Genomic DNA, 23,463 nt, shown 5'->3' on the forward strand with positions numbered 1-23,463 from the left:
CACAGAAAAACTAATGTTAGGGTCAAAAGCCCAACTAAAGCAAACACCGATCACCAAAATGGTGACATCAAACTTCATTATTTTCAATAAAACATCAACTTCTAAACCTCTGTTAATTCTAAATAAGAATGTTAGTATGAAAAAAAATAAAATAATAATATCTGGATTGTAATAAGTGAAGATGGTGAGATCTTGAGAGATCTGTTAGTGTTTAATGTTCTGTTGGGGTTTAAAGTGTTTCTGTATGGTCTGTTTTATGTGTCACCATTGTGCTGAAGAGTAGAGCCTGTGCTTCAGTCCAGGATGAACAGAGAAACTCTGATGTTATATTGCATGTTGCTTTATTTAACAGACAGTAACTGTGTAGTTGCTGATGTAGTGACGTACAGTATAGTCACAGTAAATCATGCAATTAGTTAAAGCTACAATTAAATATCCACAAATCACTTGCACAGTGTGATATATTTCCTGCAAATGTGTACTTACAATATCCCAAAAGTTCCCAAAGATTTTTAATTTCAGAGAAATTCCAATTTAAATAATGGCTCGTCCCTGTCGCCCTGTCCCACTTGTCGCCTGTCAAAGACGTAATATCTGCGTTATCCCTGGTTTCCGCTAGTACTGCCATAGTAACCATGGCGACAACTGCGTTACGTCTAGCGCCGCGCTCACGCTGTTGTTGTTTTGTTCAAACATTATTGACCATGGCAAGCAGACTTTGGGACAAAAGGAGGACTAAACCGAGGATCAATATCAGCGTGACGTTTTCGAGATGCCGAGAGCTCCGCGTCCGTGACAAAAAAAATGACATATTGTAGCTTTAACTGCAAGAGATTAACTTTTTACAGTGAGTGTGTTTGTAAAAAAAAAAAAAATCAGGAAATATATGTGAAATAACTGTTTCTGTTTAAAAAAAGTCTAATGAAGATTTCTGTAAAAGTCTTTTGCAATTTACGTTTTTTGTATGGCAGCCATTGCTTACAGTCATTTGACCATTTTTTAATGTTTTTTTTGTGTGTTTTTTTACATTGAAGCTTTTGATTCTAATAATTCATGAAATAGTTGTAAAATAACAGTGATTTTCTGTAAAACATTTAAGGAAATTTTCTGTAAAAGTTTTTTGCACTTTATTTAAATTAGGATATTTTACTTTATTTTTACGGTTTTTGTTTGGCAGCCGTAGCTGACAGTCATTTTCCATTTTTTTTTAAAAGATTTTATTTTACGTATGTTACTTGTATTTAATCAGCAGACACTGTACTGTATGTGACCAATTTCCTTTGGGACAATAAAGTCTATCTTATCTTACATGTATATTGTGCAACTATCCCTAAACCAAACCCAGTAACACTTTATTTTACAGTGTACTTGTTACATATGTTACATGTACTAGAAATAACAGTTGTATGTAACAGTTGTATTATGTAATTCCATAATTGCATGCAACTAAACCTAAACCAAACCCTACTCCTACCCTAACCCTATAGTAAGTAGTTCATTAATATAATAGAACCTCTTCCACTAGTATTGGTTCAGGCTGTGGCTCGCAGTCAGTGCATTCAATGCATTTCATGTAGTTCACTGCTGGCACCACTAGAGCATGCAAAATGACAGCTCACCAATCGCAGGATTTCTGTACAGCATGAGGGATCTGCTTATACAATGAGAGTCTGTAGTCAGCTGCGGTAAGCCAGCCTCTCCGGACTAACCCCGTACGCGCTCGGACTGCTGACAATCCACTGCGCGGAGAACGCGCCGCGACTCCAGTTTTTTTCAGTTTGTTTGGGAATCACCATAAGGAACCGTAAACCGCGTTAAAGATGACAATGATGGAAAGTGCCTGTACACCTCCTGAACTCCCCCGAAGTTTGCGGATTTCTATCGTCAAGTAAATGGATTATAATTGCGTGTATTATTTGTCCACTGACACGGGACCCTTGGTTATCGCCATATGTGCGTTCAGGTATGACCGATATCCGCATGCATTAGCTTGATTGGGTTTATTGCTTGGTGCAAGACTGTGTAAAAGCCTTCTGACTGCACATTGTGGATTTGGTACACCTTGCATAGAGTTGAATGAGCGCACGCTGCGATTTTGGCACCCTGGCAAGCTGCAAGACACCCCCGTGCACTGGAAAGTAATAATGCATAGTGTTTTAATAATGTTGCGATATACTGCAGACACTCTAAAAAAAAAAAAGTGTGGATCCTGAAGTCACGTTTGATTTTCATATGCACTTTGTTAGGTTTTGTTGTCTGTGTGACATCAGTAATAAGTAGAAACGTTAGTAGCCTTGTTTCGAGTAGCTTACTTCCATTGAGTTTGTATACCCAGATAACAAATGTGTTTTCTACACGTTTCCCAAACATTTCATTTTTGAACGTCGACGTATTTACGTAAGGTTAAAAGAACAACACAGCGCAAACGTTATCAACCGTGTAACAAATTAACACGGCATAACCAGCTTACCTGAAAACTTCACTTGTAAAAACTTTTTAAAATCGTTTTATTTTTTAAAATGTTCTCTTTAACAAAAATCTCAACACTTCCTAATAAGTTCTTCATTAGGTTACTAATGTTTACATAATGTTAACAGTTCAAACCTCGTTGCACTGTAACGTTTTCTCTCTGGAACTTAATTGTTGGAACTTAAATCAAGCACAAGCATTGGGACGTTACATTATGTTATTTTAAAAACGTTAACATTGCCATTTTTAACATTGAGAAATAATATTTTTAATTTTTTTATTAAACACTCTAATGCTAAAACTCAAAAAAGTCAATTACACTGTGCACACTCACACCAGAAGCTGACTTTTCTAATTATTTTAAAACGTTATGTTTACCACTGCCTTTATTTTACAAATAAATCGAAAAAATCCAACATTATAGTAATTAAAACCCCATAGGAATATCTCAAAGCAGGTCATACCTGCACCACAAAGTGCCACATGCATTTTGGAGCGTCTTTGCTTGTTTGCAATTCAAGGGTAAATAACTCATCATTTGAATTTACAGCACACTGAAGAAACACTTTATATAAAGGCTAAAATTTTATGTCTTTGAGGAGCGGAGAAGAGTGTCTTAGAGCCCTATTTTCACTATCTAAGCGCATGGTCTAAAGCACACGGCGCAAGTGCACTTAGGGCGTGTCCGAATCCACTTTTGCTAGTTTAACATGGGAAAAATGGTCTAAAAGGGTTGTCCCTATTCTCTTAATGAGTAAAGGGTGTGTTTTGGGCATAACGTGCAAAAAAACAATCAAAGTCTCTTCTCTTGTTCCCTTGTGGATTCGCTATTTACATTGCGGAATTTGCAAGCGGTTAAACCAAACACTTCTCTAGCGAGGAAACGGATCTGCTAGTGTGCGAGGTTAATGAGCACAAGCAGACCAACTACGGGACAAAGTGAATGCGCATTGTGAACCCGCCTATAGGCGCACATTACTAATGCGCTGTTTAAATAACAAAAATATACTGCGCCATTGACTTAAAACCAGTTTTTTTTTTGGTCAATGGCGCAGTCTATTTTAGTTGCCTCAAAATAGCAATGCGCCAACAATGCACCTGAACACACCTTGCTTTCAGACCAGCACGCCCATGGGCGCACAAATGGACGCAAATGCATTTGCTATTTAAACAACCCATCCTGCAGCAAAATGATAATTGCGTTGGGCTGAAACTAGCAAAAAACACTTGCGTCGTGCCTGGCGCCGCATTGCTCCAGGTGTACGATAGGGCCCTCAGTCTAGCAATTGTCGTTGAGCCTTAGCCAATATCTACTGTCTTAAATAGACAGTAGCCAATAGCCTGTGCGTAGCACGTCATGTTTATAACATGAGATTTTGGCAAAATGACAGAAAAAACTGAGCGCCCACATAGCTACAGTAAACTTTATAACCCGTAAGTTGATTAAAACAGTTACAGCCTCAGTTGCGACCGTTCTAATGATGTACAAAACACGACATTCGCTGGTCAAAATCTTCGTAACTTAACTTGAGCTTGATTTTGGTAAAATGTTAATGATATAATGACACAATCAAGTGTTGGATCATGTATAAAGTCATAATATCAACTTTGACAAAACAGTGTTTATTTATTAGAAAAATACAGTTTTTTTTCCCATGTCCTGAAAAGTAGCATTTCATTTAGATCAATTTAGATAAAAACTAACAGCATATTTTAATGGCAGAAGTGGCTTATATGAAATGATCACAGTGTTATTCCTGATAACACTTACAGTGTCTAAAGTGTTTTTTTCTGAATATGTGGATGCCTGGGTAAATTTGAGCATATTTGATTAATTCCATATAAACATTCACAAAGTGGAAAAATTGCCCAAATGAATTATTATTTAATCAAAAATAAATAATTGTGTTGTTTTTCTGGTTGTGACCATTAAAGGGTTAAAGAAGAGGGGAACTAAAGGTCATGGGAGAGGCAGCTCCGACTCAGGCCACCCCAAGTGGTTTTGCACCCATGTTGGGCGTCGGGATGGGAGGATCAATCACACCAATCGCCACTTCAAGAGGATCAGCCGTTCCTCAGCTCCACACTGCCATAGTGGAGCGCTTGCGTGCCAGAATAGAACTTTGCCGGAGGCATCACTCCACTTGTGAGGACCGCTATGAGCGTGGTCTGGCGGAAAGTTCGGACCGGGTACACGAGAACACACTGCAGCTCTTAAACATCGTCCATCAGGGCCCCGGGAACAGGAAGAAGGGCAGTAGATCGGCCTCTCAGCACCCTCCTGAATACAGCAGAGTGAATGGTGAACATAAAGGCCACAGCTCGTCAGAGGCAGAATCCAAAATTTCTTCGCAAATAGCAGTAAGTTGTACGGGTTGTTTTAACTACACCCACATCATAAATCTTATAATCTGTCTAATACACATAGGGACACGTGTCAGACCGATTCCCCAGAGAATGACATCAACACACTGATATGATGTGATTACTGTGGGTGTGTGAGGGAGAGATGGGGGTGTCTGTTTAATTAAAAAGGGCCCTGCGGGCAGGCACATGATTCTTTTAAAGGTCTTTTAAAAATATAACAAAACAAAATATAACTTAAAAGGAGGTGGTGATTCAGTGACATCTGATTTAATTTTTTTAACAATGCACATTTCCATGCAGTTCCTCCTATAAGTATTTTCATTCTTAAGTCACATTGGAAAATGTTTGAATGCCATTGCATTATAATATCAGACCACATGGGAGTTAATTCAAAGAAAGATAGAATATACACTTGGCCACTTTATTAGGTACATCTTGCTAGCACTGGGCTGGAACTGCTTTTGCCTCCAGAACGGCCTTAAATCTTCATAGCATAGATTCAGCAAGGTACTGGAAACATTTCTCAGAGATTCTGATCCATATTGACATGATAACATTACACAGTTACTGCAGATTTGTTGTCTGCACATCCATGATGCAAATCTCCCGTTCCAATACATCCCAAAAGTGCTCTATTGGATTGAGATCAACCGGCCCCTGGTGCCCAATGAGTTTAGTGAACTCATTGTCAGGTTCAAGAAAGCAGTTTAAGATGATTTGACACGGCATGCTATTCTGCTGGAAGAGGCCATCAGATGATGATACACTGTTCATAAAGGGATGGACATGATCAGCAATAATACTCAAGTTGGCTCTGGTGTTTAAACTAAGGGGCCCAAAGTGTGTGAAGAAAATATCCCACACACCATTTCACCAACAGCCTGAACCGTTGATACAAGGCAGGATGAATCCATGCTTTCATGTTGTTTATGCCGAATTCTGACCCTACCATCTGAATGTTGCAGCAGAAATCCAGACTCATCAGACCAGGCAACGTTTTTTCCAATCTTCTATTGTCTAATCTTGGTGAGTCTGTGTGAATTGTAGCCTCAGTTTGCTGTTCTTTTGACAGGAGTGACACCGGTGTGTCTTCTGCTGCTGTAGCTCTTCTGCTTCAAGGTTTGACGTGTTTTCAGAGATGCTCTTCTGCAGACCTTAGTTGTAACGTGTTTTTTTGAGATACTGTTGCCTTTCAATCAGCTTGAACCATGGCTGTTCTCCTCTGACCTCTGGCATCAACAAGCCATTTTTGCCAGTCACTGAATATTTTCTCTTTCTCTGCCCGTTCTCTGTAAACCCTAGAGATGGTTCATGGCTGTGTGTGAAAATCCCAGTAGATCAGCAGTTTCTGAAATACTCAGACCAGCCCGTCTGCCACGTTCAAAGTCACTTAAATCACTTTCTTACCCATTCTGATGCTCAGTTTGAACTTCAGCAGATCGTCTTGATCATGTCTACATACCACATGCATGTGATTGGCTTATTAGATATTTGGGTTAACGAGCTGTTGAACAGGTGTATCTAATAAAGTGGCCGGTGAGTGTACACACAGTTAAACATGATAAACATGATTTATTTGCAGATGCCTAGTTTGATATCTGTTGAAAGTGGAAAATAAGTTTCCAAATACTTTATGACGCCACAGTGTACAAATGTGTCCATATTGTCACAAATATTGATAATTTAGGGAAAATATCTCTTAGTACAGAAATTGAAAACCATATGTTTTGTACTGTAGCCTCAACTTTTATAACTGACCGAAGTACTTGCTGTCAACAGGTCAGTTCTGGTTATTTGTCCTCCATCCTTATATTTGCCTCTGGGGACTTCACTGTTTGACACCACTATACAGTCTCTACTGGACATGCTTTACTGATTATGTAAATGTACTGATTACTGTAATTCTGAAATCTTCTGTAAGATAACACATTTTGTTGAATTTACTTTTTTTTATTTTTTTTTAGGAAATATCAAGATAAAATATGATTTATATGGTTTGTGTTCTAGAATTTGTGAATAGTGTTTGTTTATCTAGACATAGTTAAGGTCTAGTTTATTACAGGTGTATTCTTGCAAAATGCATAATCATAAAGTGAGGCATCAGGTTTTCCTTTCAACAGCTTTGCAGATTTTGAAAGTGTACACCAATCTATCCAGCAAACTTAACAAAGACAGAAATTGCTAGATGGTGAAATCTCGCAAACACAGCATGAATGGTCTTGTGTTTTGTTCCATACCATGCATTGTCGTACTCTGTTATCAAAGGTTTGATAAATTGCTCGATTAAGCACCTTCTTGAATGATGGTTTTCCTATAAAGCCATTTGAAGCATGCAGCCCACGTATAAATGGTTAGAGCCATTCAATAGCACACATGTCCTGGTTTTGTTTACTCAAAGTCAAACAGGCCTTGAAAACACGATTGCCAGAGGACTGCCCAGTAATTAAGTGTTATGGGCTTATGGATGAATTTGTTTTTTCCTAAATTCAGAGTAATGACCGACTTGGGAACAGAGGGTGATTGTGGAATATCCTCTCATGGAAGAGAAAGTGGGATATTATGAATGCTCCATTTGCTTATCTAAAGAGATCAACCTTCAATTTACCCAGTTTATATCAATTAAACAATCTTCAATGATATTCTTTTATAATGCGTTCATGCAGTACTTCCCAATGAAGTGAAGAAAAAGAAGTACGCTTAATTGAATTGAATATGCAATTGTAGTGTACTTAAAATCTTAAAAGTAAATTTATCAAAACTGTACTTGAAGATAATATAATATTAATGAAATAAAAGGCCACTTAGGTGTACCTAAAGAGGGTGCAATATGTTTATTAACACACTTAAATACACTTACGTGCACTTTATTATGATGTAAAATTAAAAGTTTAACTTTAAAGTACATTTTAAATAGTGCTAGGCAAAAACAATTTGTGTTTCCATAATACATGTGTGTGTATTGTGTATAATAATTTTGTATATATAAATACACACATATGCATGTATATATTTAAGAAATATTTTATTTTGTATGCGATAAATTGCAATTAATCGTTGCCCAGCACTAATTTTAAATAATATTTTAATCATATTTTATCGTGCTTTAAGAAAAGTACACTTATTGTGATTTGTTAACTAACATACACTTTATTGTAAATTTAACTAGTGTTTTATTCAGTATTACATTTAAATATATTTAAATTGTACTGAAGTGCAACTTCATCATTTACCACAGTTTACCACATTTTCTATTTCTATTTTCATGTCCTATTTAGGTGGATCAAAAATAGTACTCAAAACTTCAGCTTATTGAATTTAATATAGATTTAAGCTATAATATATTTTAATTTAATTGCAATTAAGCGTCCGAAAACAATATATTCAGTTCACACTTAGGTTTATTTTTTTTAAAGTATTATTATTTCCTTTATAAGTATAGAATAACAAATTCTGTCTTCAATTTCTTGCCTTCATGTCGTTCCAAACCTGTTTGACTTTCTTTCCTTTATGGAACACATGTTTTGAAACATGTTTCAGTGTTTTTTTTTTTTTCATACAGTGAAAGTCAATGGAGTCTTTGACTATAACTTTTTGACCATATGAGAAAGGTGTTATGATGAGTAAATTATGACTTTTTTTTTTTTTGAGTGAACTATCCTATTAGCAATGCTTATTGGAAAGACTAAACCCTCAATCTAATGTTTGAGGATGTAGCAATATAATTGGACATAATTAAGCATGACAGGCAGGCATTAGGAATAATAGGTGGAAGAAGGAAATGTCAAAGTGTTTCCTGGTGTTTCTGGGCTATAGTGCTTTAGGAGTGGAAGCTGAAGGTGGCCCAGGCTTAGTTTCACTCCACCTGAATGTGGAACAATCAGTCCAGCTCCTTGGAGGCCACTTTAAGCCCAGCAAAACTGTCTGTGCCTTACTTGAGGGGAAATGAATGGGTCCCTGGGCAGTTTGTCCCATGGTTGATATTCACGTTGATATGAAAATGAATTAGTCCTACATGAGCACACTCATGTTTTGGCAGAAAGCCTAAGGAACTGGTTAAAAAGTCAAGGAGAGAGTCACATTTTTGACATTTCTGAAGTTTTTTTGAGGGACATGAACTTTGGGGCATTTTTTTTGTGAAACTCTATCATTTAAAGATTTGATACCACTAACCTGTCAATCTTAGACCAAACCAATGGGACATTTCTCAACAGTAATGATTTTATCAAACCGGTACTCCATAAAAATAACTGTTTTCAGGCGGACTGGTGCGTTCTGCCTTTTGGATATTTTGTTAGGCCTGTCAGATTGAAACTGCTGATTTTCAGTCAGCTCTTGTCATTTTTGTGTGCAATATGCATCCAACAGCCATCAAACTGATTGAGGGTGATCGTGGGTATGTCGTTTAAGGCTAAGTCTGAGGATTTTAAAGGATGGAGGATTTTAATCTGAGATATGTGCAGCAACAAATGCATTTTAAGCATTAAGTGTGACCTATAAAACAAGATACACATTTACAAGTGGAAGGCTGAGGCATAAATAGAAGAGAACTTTAGGAAACTCAAGTAGGATTGCTCATGCTGCTTAAATCAAAAGCATTCCCTCTTCATCTGTGCTGGCTCTCCTAGAGGTTTCTTTGTGAGGTGCGCCTTGTGTATACCTCATGTTTTATTCACAGTCTGAGACATGACTGGGGCTTTGAAGAGTGCTGAAACCATTCGGCATATACATCCCTACCTCCATTTGCACAACATGATGGCTGCAGGCAGAAATCGCCCCCTCAGCATCTAGTATCAGCCTCTGTTACCCAAATTCTGAGTTTTAGTCTATTATAGTTAACCAAAGGAAATGATGAAACTGAAAGAACTTTCTAGGCCGTTACATACAAGTTAGAAACATGCCCTGAGAAGCATGCGTATGTGACAATGTGGTTTGTGGCTTAATTAAAGTTTCAGTCATATTTTAATGGGCTCTATTAATCCTGTGGTACAGTATATCTGTCCTGGATCTGGAATGTGTGCTTGATTGTTGTTGCCAACTCTTTCAACTGCATGTTTGTCTATGTCGTTTGGAAGCAGCAAAGATGTGGATATAGAGTACTTTTGAAGTCTGCATATTGACTTTGCTATACTTTTTTTGTTCATAAAAATATTTGCACATTAAGAAATATATATATATATATATATATATATATATATATATATATATATATATATATATATATACACGCCTATATATATATATAAACATGCCTATGGCTCAAAATCTGCACAGGGGTAATTAAATGTACCAAATCATGTAAAAATGATCATCTTTTATTTGAAAATTTAACAACATTTTATCAAACTTTAATAAGTGCCTTAATCTTTTAAACAACTGATAAGTTAGTGGTCAAACTACATTATAAAAATCACTTGTCAAGTTCCTGAAACTTACATCAGCAAAATCAATTATTTAAGTTCATCTATTGCCAAAATGATGAAAAAAAGATTAAAAAAAAATATCATTATTGAAAATATTGTCAGAATCAGAATGCGTAGTTCGTGGAAAACTAAATGTCTGTCAAAATATAACATACAACTTCTTGTTTCCGTCAGGAACCAACACATGTTGAACGATGTTTACTAACCTGAGGAAGTTTTTCAATTGGTTTGGCGTTTATTATCTTTACATTGCATTTACAGTCAGTTTCCTGATCATTTTGATTCAATTTCATTATGTATTATGCACGTTATCGTCTCTGACAGACACATTTTGAAGCCATTTTCTCCCTCTTCTCGGAAAACGATAACGCATTCAAAACATCCGGAAGTGTGGGTTATCCAGGAAAAGTGTGTACTCGCTGGACCTCTGCTTCTCGTAAATACAGTGTATTGTGCACATAATTTTTTTGACAGACATAAATGTTGTGAAATTCAAATGATGTGAATTTGAAAACAGACAGATCGTAAGAAAATAATTATATATTTCTTAGCCGGCAAGTATTCACTGAAGTGATTGATGCCCATGAGTGTGTCACCGACATCCAGCCTCAGTTTTTGACGGACGTGATAACGTGCGTGAGGGGGGAACTATGTTTGATTTTTGGGCAATTATTAAACATTCTAGAGATGTTCGAAATGCTTTTTGGGTAATTCATTATACTTATTTAGTGGCTTAAATAAATTACATGTTACTCAGAAACTGACATGTTTGGCTTGTCAAAAATGTTACATTTAAATTAAACTCATTTAAAATTAGTCTTAGATGACTTTTAGATGTCTAAATACTTGTGGGGCCACAAAGAATATTCCTGTAGCAAAGCAGAGTGGGGAAGAGTTGTGTTGACTTTCTTTGCACCAGCCAGTGGTTGTGAATTGATAGACACATTCATACTTAGTGTGAATTCCCTAGCACAGAGAAAGCACACAGACCACTCCGATATCTGTCAGGTTTTTCCTGCCCGACTAAATAGAACAGAGCGGGGGAAAAAAAAGGAGAAGCGTTAGAGGGGGTGGTTCACTATATCTTTCGACAAGTCTTGTGCTCTGTTGAACTCACCTGAAATTCAACCCTTGTGGGAAACTGCATCCTCAGGTGTGTATGCAAGGGCCATGAGTGGATGATAAAATCTGTGACTCTTTGCTGCAAAAACAATAACCCACAAAACCCCCAACCCTCAATTTATGCCTTTGTGAATGTTCAATCCCAGATACAGTATGTGGGAGTTGAATAAACGACTGATATGACTCAAATATCCACACTCCCCTGTGATATCAGTTAGCCTTTCACTTTCCATCATTACATAATTTCACTGTAAACAACATTAGATTAACCACATTATCAAGGCTTTTCCTTGCTCTAACCATTAGCATCTGCCATTAATGAAAAACTGACAAACAGTGAAAGGCTAGTTCTCCCTGAGAAGGTTAGATAAATGTGTGTTTCACAGACATACTTTGTGATTTTAACTGGTTTTCACACACAACAATGCAAGCTACTTCCATTTTTTTTTTTTTTTAATAAAAGATCACAAAACATAGTGTTAACTTAACATAATAATTAGGAATGCACTGGCATTAAATGGTTAGTACACCCCAAAATGAAAATTATCACATAATTTAGTCACCCTCAAGCCATCCTAGGTGTATATGACTTTCTTCTTTCAGCCAAACACAATCGGAGTTACATTAAAAATATCCTGGCTCTTCCAAGCTTTACAATGGGAGTGAATGGTACCTTAGATTTAGAGGCCCAAAAAAGCACATCCATCCATCAAAGAAGTAATCAAAAAAGAAAAAAGTAAGGGTGGGATGTTTGATTAATCGGAAATAAATAAATGAATAATCGATAGGGAAAATAATCGTTCCAGCCCTAGTACGGAGAGTGTTTGAGACAACTTTGCTCACCTCATCTGAAATTTCCCAAATTATAAGTGTCAATAGATGTCCCAGGCATAGAATTGCGATTTGATTTGTGAAACTTCAAACACATCCCACTTTTCCGAGGGGTCGCCGTCCAGCCCAGGAAATGAGAAAGTGGGCTCCTGATGTCAGTGTTGAACCCCTGGGTGGAATGTCGGGTCACATCAGGGGCTCTCTGGGTAGATCAGAGATCAGGCCTGTTTACATTTCAACTCAGGATATTTCTATCAGCCTGGCCAAACTGCTCCACGTTCCCAGGCTCCTCGCTCACAGCCCTGAAAAGGAGCACAAGCCCTCTCTATTTCTCCTTTCCCTCCACACTCTTGTCCCTCCCTCCTGCTTCTTTTTCTCTCCCTCTCTGCCTCCAGGGTCAAAGTCAAAGTACAACTTCAGCAGAGAGTGGGTGGCAAAACCCATACATTCTGTATACTGTAGCTACTGTATATGAAGCTAGTCAAAAAAAAAATAAAAAAAAAAAAATCTTGGTTTGTTTCAGCCTTCACCATATATGACATAATTTTTATTTTTGGCCGAACTATCCTTTTAAGACAGAAGTTTTCATAGCATTTCTGATTTAAACTTCAGTTACAGTTTAAACTGACATTTAAATACTATTAATACAGAAATACTATTATAACTTCTTTCATAAAGGGTTAGTTCACACAAAAATGAAGATTCTGTCATCATTTACTCAACCCCATGCCGTTTTATTCAACTTTATTCTTCAACACAAAATAAGATATTTTGAAGAATGTTGGGAACCATGTGGTTTTGTTGATCATTGACTTCATTGACAAGACAAAACGACAAAATATCTTTTAAGGATACATCTCAGTATTTAGATTTTGCTTAATTTCAATACTTCATCACAAGTAAAATAATTGCAAATACATAGTTAATAATAAATATACAGTTTTTGTACGTTTGCATACCCCTTGCAGAATATGCATTAAAAGCCGGTGAGTGTAAACTTTTTGAATTGAATGACCGGGGTAAATTGTACTAATTTTGTCTTCGGGGAAACATGTAAATATTTTATGTAGCTACGAAAGGGCTGTGCGAAAGGGGGAAAAAAGAAGATCTTTAAACAAAATAAGAAAATGTACAACTTTATGCGTAATGATGCCGTCTTGTGAATATATCAAAGTCTGCACAGGCATTAAAGGCATAGTTCACCTAGGAAATTAACTTTTCTAAACACCAACTGAGGTGAAAATCAAGTTTTTAATGTTGTTTAACATTCAGCGAATGTTAATTCATCAGTCGACACCATTGCTGAGTATTTTCTCCTTAAAACTGCAGTGTAACAAAGACAGTTTCAAAAACGCGGCTTGAAATCGCCCCTGTTTCCAACGGTCGCAAACATGTAAACCAATCCCGTCAATGTGTGGGGCGGGGCTTATGATGTTATGATGAACTATATGCCTTTCTCCACTGATGTTCTAAGTTGTTTAAAGCGTTTCTGAGGCAGCTGTATGACTCTGAGATAGTGAACGGGAACATTGTTTATGTAACATTAGCAACATATTATTAGCTGTTTGATAACGTAGTCAAGCCAAAGGCTAATCATATTAATTACCGTTATGTGTCCGTCGTTTTAAAGAGCGATACATACAACACATTACCATTCTGATACACCGACTTTGTAGACGACCTGGTTTAATTCACTCTTCCACTTCTTCTGAATCAGTTTCTGGTTATAACATATATGGCTGAATTAAAGTATATTTCCACTTGCCATTGTGCAGCGTTTGACCGAGTGGATCAGGAAGTCTCAGTGGCTCTCAAGCTCCAAAAAGGACAAAAAAGAACCATAAATCATATCTTAAAATGATATCAAAATGAAAAAAATATCCTTCTGCAACTGCATGATGTAATGTTTAGAAAAATGCAGCTCACCCAGAGAGGTAACTTCAAGGTCATCTTTGTTTGTCGGTTCTGAGGTTTATGCACTGTAACCTGAGAATAACCTTTCGCAAGATTTGTTGATTTGTTCTGTTTGTTGCATCTACGGTAGTTTATTTATTTTATTTTTTTTATTATTTATTTTTCTCTTGTCTAAACTCAGATTTTTGCCAGAAGTGTGTACTGTAGGTCTTTTTTTTGTTGTTTTTTTACTTTAGCATCTACACATTGTGTCTCATATTCACAGAAGCCTAAAATATGAAATGTGGCACTGACAGCATTTTCTCTGTCTCTTGAGAATGACATGCTGACTAAAGAATGCTCAATGTTGCATTTTTGACACTGCTTTGGCACTCGTCTCTGCTCATGTCCTCATGATACATTGTGGGAAGAAAATGTAGAATTCATTTCAAAGTCATTAAAAGAAAATTGTGATCACATGGAGTCAAACCAGTGTGAAAAAAAAAAAATTGTGAACCATGTAACTTTACGTGACATATACAGTTATGGCAAATTTGTGAGCTTTGTATGGTTTCATTAGTGGTGTTTACTCTCACTACTACTATTGCACATGTTAAGGGTTTGGGATTTGAGGAAACTACTAACCCTAAAGTAGAGGTTTTCTCGCATAACCCATCCTGTTGCGGTTTGGTGCGTAACATAAATCGTGCATGTGTGAGGTCACTTTTCTAGCATTTCCACCAGAAAACACTAGCAACTGCATTGCAACACATTATAAACCACACCGAACTCCATGTAGCAACATTCTGGCACCACTTACGTTTGCTTTAGAAAAGAAAAATTATCCTCACTTTTATCTCATATGTATGTTATTGCTCAATTCAATTAATTAGCATTGCAGATTACAATATTGGTGCAGGATCATAGCAATTGAATTCATTGGCAATGAGTCATTGTCCAAGTCTTATATTCGAATTGACTACACATAAAGGATCAGATGACTGGATGACTGTAAAAGTCATTGGAGTTGCACAACCTATTTCCTTCCTTCAAACCATATTCATCAGAATGCTTTTAACCACCCCTGGCTACAGAGACAAAACGAACATCCTAACATTTTAAAATGAGGATTTATATTTAAAAATATGTGAAAATGAAACTGTGTGGGTTAGGGAAATGAAACTGGCTGATATATGGCAAAAAAAATAAAAAAAATAAAAAATAAATCTATCTATCTATCTATCTATCTATCTATCTATCTATCTATCTATCTATCTATCTATCTATCTATCTATCTATCTATCTATCTATCTATCTATCTATCTATCTGCCTTTATGTCTGTCTATCTGTCTATCATCCGTCTGTCCGTCTAATCACATTATTCACATTATTTTATTTTTACTTTAATAAATTATGTTTTACTATAATACAGGAAAATTGCTGTAATATTGTTTTTATTTAAATAAGCATAAAGTCTAATTAATTTAAATAAAAAAAAGATTAATTTTCATAAAATGTTGCATAAGCTTTGCATAAAGAAAAGGTTATGACCATATTTTCATGGAAATTAAGCACACTCTTTCTTTCTTTCTTTCTTTCTTTCTTTCTTTCTTTCTTTCTTTCTTTCTTTCTCACGATCATTATTCTCAATGAGTTGTCTCGTTATATTCGTATTACTTTAATACAGATTTTCTGAACTGTATAGCAGTAAAATATTCCAAGAAAGAGAGCTGTAGTGTGTGCAGGCTCAGGATTGCACCTGGATGTCTGTGTGTGTATGTTGTGAGGTGACAGTCTTGGCTCCTGCCAGAGCTGATCCTGGCGCCTGGTGCCCTCAGCCTTCCTCTCGCACACACAGACCCTCTGCTGTTTTACTACAGTCCCTCCTGAAGGTCAGCTGAGGAAAACACCTGGCCGCGGTCTTTGCTCTTCTCCACCTCTGCAGACTGAACCTCAATCCCTCTGTCTGTAATGCCACAACCTCCCATCATGCAGATGAAAGCTGCATGTTTCCTTTAGAGAAGGCATTGATGAGACGATAGTTCGGTGATATTATCAAATGATGTATACCATAGTACTGGTGATTACCATATGTCATGGCTTTTAAATGACAATATAAGTTTCTTCAAAGTATACCATTATATTAGTAAGGTGAAGTCCGATTCTTTTCCGCAAACTAGTTCTTTTAGACAGTTCGTTTCAATGAACCCCTTCAAAAAAGCTTCACCAGTTCTTTTACGTAATCATGTTACGAAACATTCAAACATTGAAGACAAAAGCATCCAATTACGATGTGAAACGGATGTTTTACATGTGTAAGGCATATACGGTATATACTGTAAATCGAACAAACTAGTCTTAATCGACTCACCTATTTACAACTATGAGAAACCATTGAAAAAACTCTGTTTATTTCGTATCAGAAGCTCATCGGTTCTTCACGGACATTTCCAGGTCCGAACTGATTCCTCAGTTCAGTGTACAGTGAACTGTTGTAACCATTAAAGGTGCAGTGTGTAATATTGACAGCTAGCAGTTGAAATGGGCACTGCAGAGTATTCCCCGTAAAGAAAGAACTGGTTGTTTGAATAAGTACTGCATTTTCTTTACTAAAGAAACACTATATTTAATTAAAGGCTAATGTTTTATGGACTTGAGGAGTGGAGAAGAGTGTCTCAGTCTAGCATTTGTCGTTCAGTCATAAACAATACTAAAATAGCCTTAAATAGCCTGTGCACTTCATCTTTTATAATATGAGATTTTGGCCTAATGACAGAAAAAACTGAGCACCCACATATACAGTAAACTTTATTGATGAAGTTGATGAAAACATGTAGTCCAAAACACCATCAAATTTTATATTTTTAATAAAATAATACTGTTTTTGTAAAGGATACTTTTTTAAAATACTAACATAAATGTACAGTGGGGTCAGAGTTCCTTGTAGTATTACCATGTGATATGACTTAACCATGGTACCACCACAGTACATTTTTGTAAGGCTGTAGTCTTTCTTACTTTCCCATCTGTATTTATAACCTGTCCAGGTACATTGTCTTCGAGTCTCTGTTCGTGCTGTTCTGAGATCAGCTGCAGAAGTGTGTGTACACAGTGATAAACGAGTGTGTTCTGCCCAGGGCCCCTTCGGCTGGAGCGCCGTGTCAGTTTGACTTGTTGACTCATCAAAAAGAAGAACTTGTTCTATCTAGTATCTGTCAGGCCTCTTAAATGTCTGAGGAGGCCGTAGAAAAGAGTCTGGGAGACTGGCGGCGTCTGCACACGCTCTCCGTCAAGCTCGGCGGCGGCTTAATGAATCATAAAGCTTGTTAAAGTTTCAAACTCTTGTATCCGCTACTCGCACGGTAAATGACTGTAATGTAACATTCCGCTCATAGCTATTGTACAGACCGTGTGTGTGTGTGTCTCGGAAAGAGAGAATGGAGTGAAAAGGGAACATTCCTCTCTCACTCCCACTCTCTCGTCCACCCCCGTAGCTTGCCGCTGCCACCCCACCCCCTGTTTCCTTCCTGTTCTTATTTTAGCATCTATTGGATGTTTTTTCCCCACATCCGGAAACAAAGAGAAGCTTGTGCCATATACCAACAGCATGTTCACGCATGGCAAGCATTCAAGGGCACGATCAAATATTTTCACAAAATTGCTGAAGGTTCCTTTACTCCGTCTGCATGTCTCTCGCTCTCTTTCTGTCTCTCACTCTCTGCATGTGATTGGATCATTTCTGTATAAATGAGCCTGGAAGCCTATAAAATAGTATTATTTATAATAATATCGTTTATGACATTTTTTTATATTGTGTTGCATGAAGCGAAAAATTAGGCATTTCCCATGGTGCTCAACATTTATAAAATGCATTGCTCAGATGAAAAATCCCTTATTGTGGAGTTTATGTGCTGTTCAGGGGGGGTGATTATTGTTAATAACATTTAATTGCATTTTATAATTAATCTCACTTTTTAATGACATTTAATAATGATTATACTTTTGTTTAGGGTCCAATTCTCACCATTAACTAGTTGCTTATTATCATGCATATTACTAGGATATTGGCTGTTTATTAGTACTTATAAAGCACATATTAATGGTTTATTCTGCATGGCCGTATTCTACATCCCTTAATCCTACCCAATACCTAAACTTAACAACTACAGTACCTTACTAACTATTAATAAGCAGTAATTAGGAGTTAATTTAGGCAAAAGTAGTTAATAGTGAGAATTGTCCCCTAACCTGAAGTGTGACCATATATTCCAACACTATATTATTTCATTAGTGTTAGTCTCTTTTACATAGATATGTATGTACGTCCAATTGTAAATTCAGTTAATAAAAAAAAGTTAATTCGATTATATTTATAATAAATGAGATTAATTATATGTATAGCTAGCTATTAATCATATTTTACACAGTTATCTAATTTGATATGGTTTCCATGGTGTTTCACTTATTTCCTACTTATTAAGATTTCATGATAATTAAATTTAGCCATACAGTGAGTGCAAAAGATTTAATTTTGTAAATACATTGTTCATTGAAATGTTCCATTTATTGATAATTGAGAGTTTCACTACTGATTTGAGTCTGAATATTGGACTTGGTCACCTCATTGGTTTTAGCAATTCCAGTTCCGTCTTCAAAGAATTTGCAAACAAATTTGTTCATATGTAAAAGGATGTTTAAAAAAACATATAACATGTATATGCACACTGTATGCATTCACACCTATGCCATTAAAAAATCATTACTAGCTTTTCATGATCTCATAGCATTTATAAAGAGTTCACAAGTATTCAAACACTCAGTTTTGTCATCAAGTCATTTAGACTTTATGAATGAATATTTAATTTTCTGTTATTTAAGTGGAATTTATTAGCAGGATTTGTAAATATATATACTGTATATATATATTTTGCAATTATGGTGAATATTGTAAATCCCTGTCTTTCTACTCATTTAAAATGTTGCCTTGAGCATGTTTTCTCTCTTAGATATTAATTTACATATAAACATACAACACAGCTGCACAGATATTGATGTTTACAATTGATTTATATACTTGTTGGATTTGTTTTCCAACAGACAGTTTTTCAAAATGTAAAAAACATTACCCCCGATGTTTAAAGGTACATTACATTACGTATTACATAGAAAGTAATTGAATTTAACTTTAACTTGAAAATTATTTAATGAAAAAATATTATACAAAAATTATTGTCAAATCCATTGCTAATACAACTGACATTTGTGCTTTGCAGCCAAAAATATAATTTCCCGGAGAATGATGTTATTATGGATCTTGGAAACACTTTATTTGAATAATAATTCTAACCCCAGACTCCATAACAGCCGCAAGGAAGGCATTCTGAACTTTGCCTGACATGCAGCTAATAGACTGTTCGTGACATTTCCCTGTGCTTCAGTCAAGGTTGTGGCCGTTTGGGGTGTATTCTAATCAGTTTGATTAAATAGGAATTACTTTTAAGTGGTTGGGTCTTGGTTGCAAAAGACATGAACACTGCCTTCAGGCCACTAATCCAGAGATGAATGTGTCATTTGAGCACTTTCTCCTGAATATGCATGTTTACATTAACACTTTCCCCGCCATAAACAAGTTTTTCCAGCATTTCACGTTTTCACTGTTGTACGGTACGAGTGCTGTTACAGATCTCCTGAAATAGTACAGCATCTCCAGATAGAAGTAAGCTAAAGTGATCACCGAACATTCACATGAAGCTTTGGGGATGTTTTAGACTCGCTCTACTCGATCTATAGCCCCTTTCACACAGAAATCTCTGTAAATTACTGTAAAATTACCAGAGCGGCTTTTCCGGTAAATACACAAATGTGCTATTCACACATGCAGTGGCGTTCCATCTTTAAATCAAAATACCAGTTGTTAATCATCAGAACTGATCTTTAAATGACTGAGCCATTTAATTCATCCACCTGGATGAAGTAAAGTTTCATTTTAGTTACACTTATGAGTGACATGCGTAAGGGGATGATCACACAGAATGTAGGTTTGCTCTTAAAAACACAAGACGCATAATAGTTACTATAGTATTGCACTTACTACCGCACTGCTGATGAATGGAAAAGACGGCAGTGTCGAGCATGAGACGCGGTGAAATTGTCTGATGTTCGTCTATCGCATGTTTACGCAGAAAAACAATTAAAAGTAGCTGAACTTACCGCAAACGGCTCCAACAGAGCCTTATGATTGGCTCATATTGGTAAATTGCCAGTACCGATTTACCGGTAATGTGTGAAAGGGGCTTGTGTTTTAATCATCGCCCTGAATCCGATCTGGACGATGATCTGAACTTCATTTTCTCAGCTTTTTGTTTGAAACTTACCCATTTAAGTGTTAATAAAGAATGAATGAAGCTATTTTTTTTGGTTGTTGTTGAAGTAAACGCTGATGAGGAAAGAGTTAACACACTTGTCATGACATTTATAGAATTATAACTCGTCAACTCAGCCAAGTCATTATTTTAATTGCATTCAAGCTGATCCACACAGATTGTTGGTCGATAGTGCGCAACATTTAGTTTCCAGAAGAAAAAAATCCCATTTTCTCCAACGATCAAACCTCTTTCTAATGTGTTAATGACTTAGAACTCTTTCTTTCATTTTTTTTTTCATGTCTGTGGACAAAATAAAATGAATGGCAAAGCTGCTTACAAAGTGGCAGTCACTGTGATGCTCTGTAGTATCCTGAGAAATACAGTGAAGATTGATTTCAGCAGGTCACATGATTTTCTCCACTCCCTGTCACTCTGTTTCCCTTTCTCTCTCTCTCTCTCTCTGTTTCTTTCTTTCTACTGTACAGTGTAAAGCTACTTAAGAAAGCTGCTTCACACACAGCTCACACGCAACCCGCCTCACATGTACAAACATGCACTGATATAGAGAGTTGCTGCAACCTTGAACTCTCTATGCGACTATCAGAGCCTGGCTTGGCACAGTGAAGACGCAGCTGTGCGGAGATAACCCTTAGTATGCATGCTAACAGTGATGTGGAAGTTACTTGGAAACTTTAGCTGTCAACCCTTGTGGAAAAGAAGTGCACTTGTAATGTACTTCAAATCTTAGAAGTAGGGGTGGGAATCTCTAGGCACCTCACGATTCGATTCGATTATGATTCAGAGGGTAACGATTATCGATTATTAACGTTTTTTTTTTTTTTTTTTTTTACTACTACTTGGTACTTTTAAAGCAAAGTATTTATGATGACCCATAACAAACTTACTTCCAATACTTCCTATATTAATTTTATTAATAAAACAAATGGAAGTGATTTGGCAAGTCAACTGTAAGGTTACATTTGCCAGCATATGTCCCAACATTGCAAAGAACCAACAGGAAAATAAATGTGTGCCTGTACTAGCAGCATACGAACAAACTTCAGCATATTCTGAATCTCTAGCATTTAATAATAGACTTCTAACCAACATCCTCTTGTTATTTCCAATGAGCAATATAATCCTTCAGACAAAAAACATTTTGCTGTAGCAAAATCACAAACAGTTTTCGTTCAAAAATATAGGATTATGTACCAGCAGCTCTCATATAATGCTTGTGGACTTACGCATATTCTGAATAATTAGTAACATACAAAGCCGCTCTTATACACAACTAAATAATAAAGAGTTATGACTTGAAATGTTTGCTGTATACCACAATCAAAAACAGCTTATACAAAAAATGTGAATGAACATCTGCAGAGAGCATATAGTCAAAATGTAACTTTTTGTGACTGGCATTGCACATATTATTGCAGGGCAGTATAACGTACGTATAACAGATCGGTTTACAGCATATTGATGTGAAAACTAAACAATACAGAAAGCAGCTCTCATACAAAAAATACTAAGTAGGTAACAATGAAATTGCCAATTTTCCATACGTTAGCTTTTAATGAAGAGGGTGCCGTTCGGATTTGGCGCTCAGCCATCATGCGTCTGTTATGTGCGCGACTCTGTTATGCGCACGCCACAGACTGTCCGCGCACTGCAAGTTCCGCGTTTTGCGTTCCGTCAATATTACGTTATTAGAAAAAAATAATTTTTTTTTTTTTTAGAAAATCGATTTTTGACATTTGTGAATCGATTCAGAATCGTCCACGTCCGCTTCGCGATGCATCTAAGAATCGTTTTTTCTCCCACCCCTACTTAGAAGTATATTTCAAAAAATACTTGCAAATAATAATAGGCCACTTAAGTGTACTTAAAGAGAATACACTTTCATAACTGTTTCTTAACACACTTAAGAAGTTTGACCTTAAAGCATTCTGTTTTAATCTTTGTGCTTTTAAAGAAGCACACTTATTTTGACTTACATACTTGCTAGCACATGTGGACTTGATTATAATTTTAACTGTAGTGTATTATTTGATGTTACATTTAAAGCTTATATATTTTAAATGTGCTAAATTGCAACTTCATTACAACTGTGTAACTAGTAATATATTTAAATACATAAGTTTCAATGTTACTTGCTAATACCATTTCATGCTAATATCAAGTCATGCTAATATGTGTGAACATTTGTCATTGTGTTTTACATTTGCACAGCTCTTTTTCTTCAATAGAGTTTAGGACTCATAAAGCCCTATATTTTTTGGTGTCATCCAATCCGTCCTCTGCTAAATTCTCACACTTGTTGTCAAAAGAGAGAGGTTTTGGCTGAGTGACAGCACAAGAAACCCAACAATTTTCTAGCCACAACAATGGCAGGTCACAACCACTGAATCACTCCAAACACACTATCGCTCCGAGTGCAGCTCAGTAAATGGCCGCTTGTTGATAGATGGTGAGGTTAGAAGTTGTTTTGAATGCATGCCTCTATTTTCCCATGTTCTTGGCTGCGGGAACTCAGCCTCGGTTTGTGCGTGCGGCTGCCAATATTGGTCTACAGGCCTTAGTAGGAATGTCAGAAGTGTGTGGGAGTCGAGCGGAGTTCAGTTCCTATTGCGTTCCCTCTCTTTGCGCATTGTGAAATCATCCCATAATGTGCTCCTTTGTTGGGGCTGTGTTAGCCCATATGTGGTGCATTGAAGGAATTGCTGTGCGGTCCTAAAGTCAGTCAACTATGTTGTTTAATATTTGGGAGTGAAGCCAGACTGTATGGTGAGCTGAGTCCACTGCAAACTTCAGCAAAAGGACAGTAAGCATTTTTAAATGAATGCAAGAAAAGCTCAGGAGGGGATTTTATGGCTGAGATCCGCACGGAAGAGACTCGGGAGAGGAGAGTGTTCCAAAAATAGCTTGTACTATTTCTCAATTTTCAGGCTTTGTCCATTAAACACACACACTTGTTCGTCTTACTCCTGTTGGTTCT

The 23,463-nt window shown here is 36.6% G+C and overlaps 1 protein-coding gene across 1 annotated transcript in view; it reads left to right on the plus strand.

Moving 5' to 3' along the window:
* Positions 1-1,661: 1,661 nt before the first annotated feature.
* maml2 (mastermind like transcriptional coactivator 2) overlaps positions 1,662-23,463 on the plus strand; it is a 70,542-nt gene continuing 48,740 nt past the window's right edge. Inside the window, exons 1-2 of the mRNA XM_084125892.1 lie at positions 1,662-1,963; positions 4,405-4,830. Of these exons, the coding sequence (XP_083982018.1) occupies positions 4,432-4,830 (399 nt within the window). The 5' untranslated portion in view covers positions 1,662-1,963; positions 4,405-4,431. The remainder of the gene's footprint in view (positions 1,964-4,404; positions 4,831-23,463) is intronic.

This window comes from Abramis brama (genome assembly GCF_963993115.1).
Source record: "Abramis brama genome assembly, chromosome: 10".
NCBI lineage: Eukaryota > Metazoa > Chordata > Actinopteri > Cypriniformes > Leuciscidae > Abramis > Abramis brama.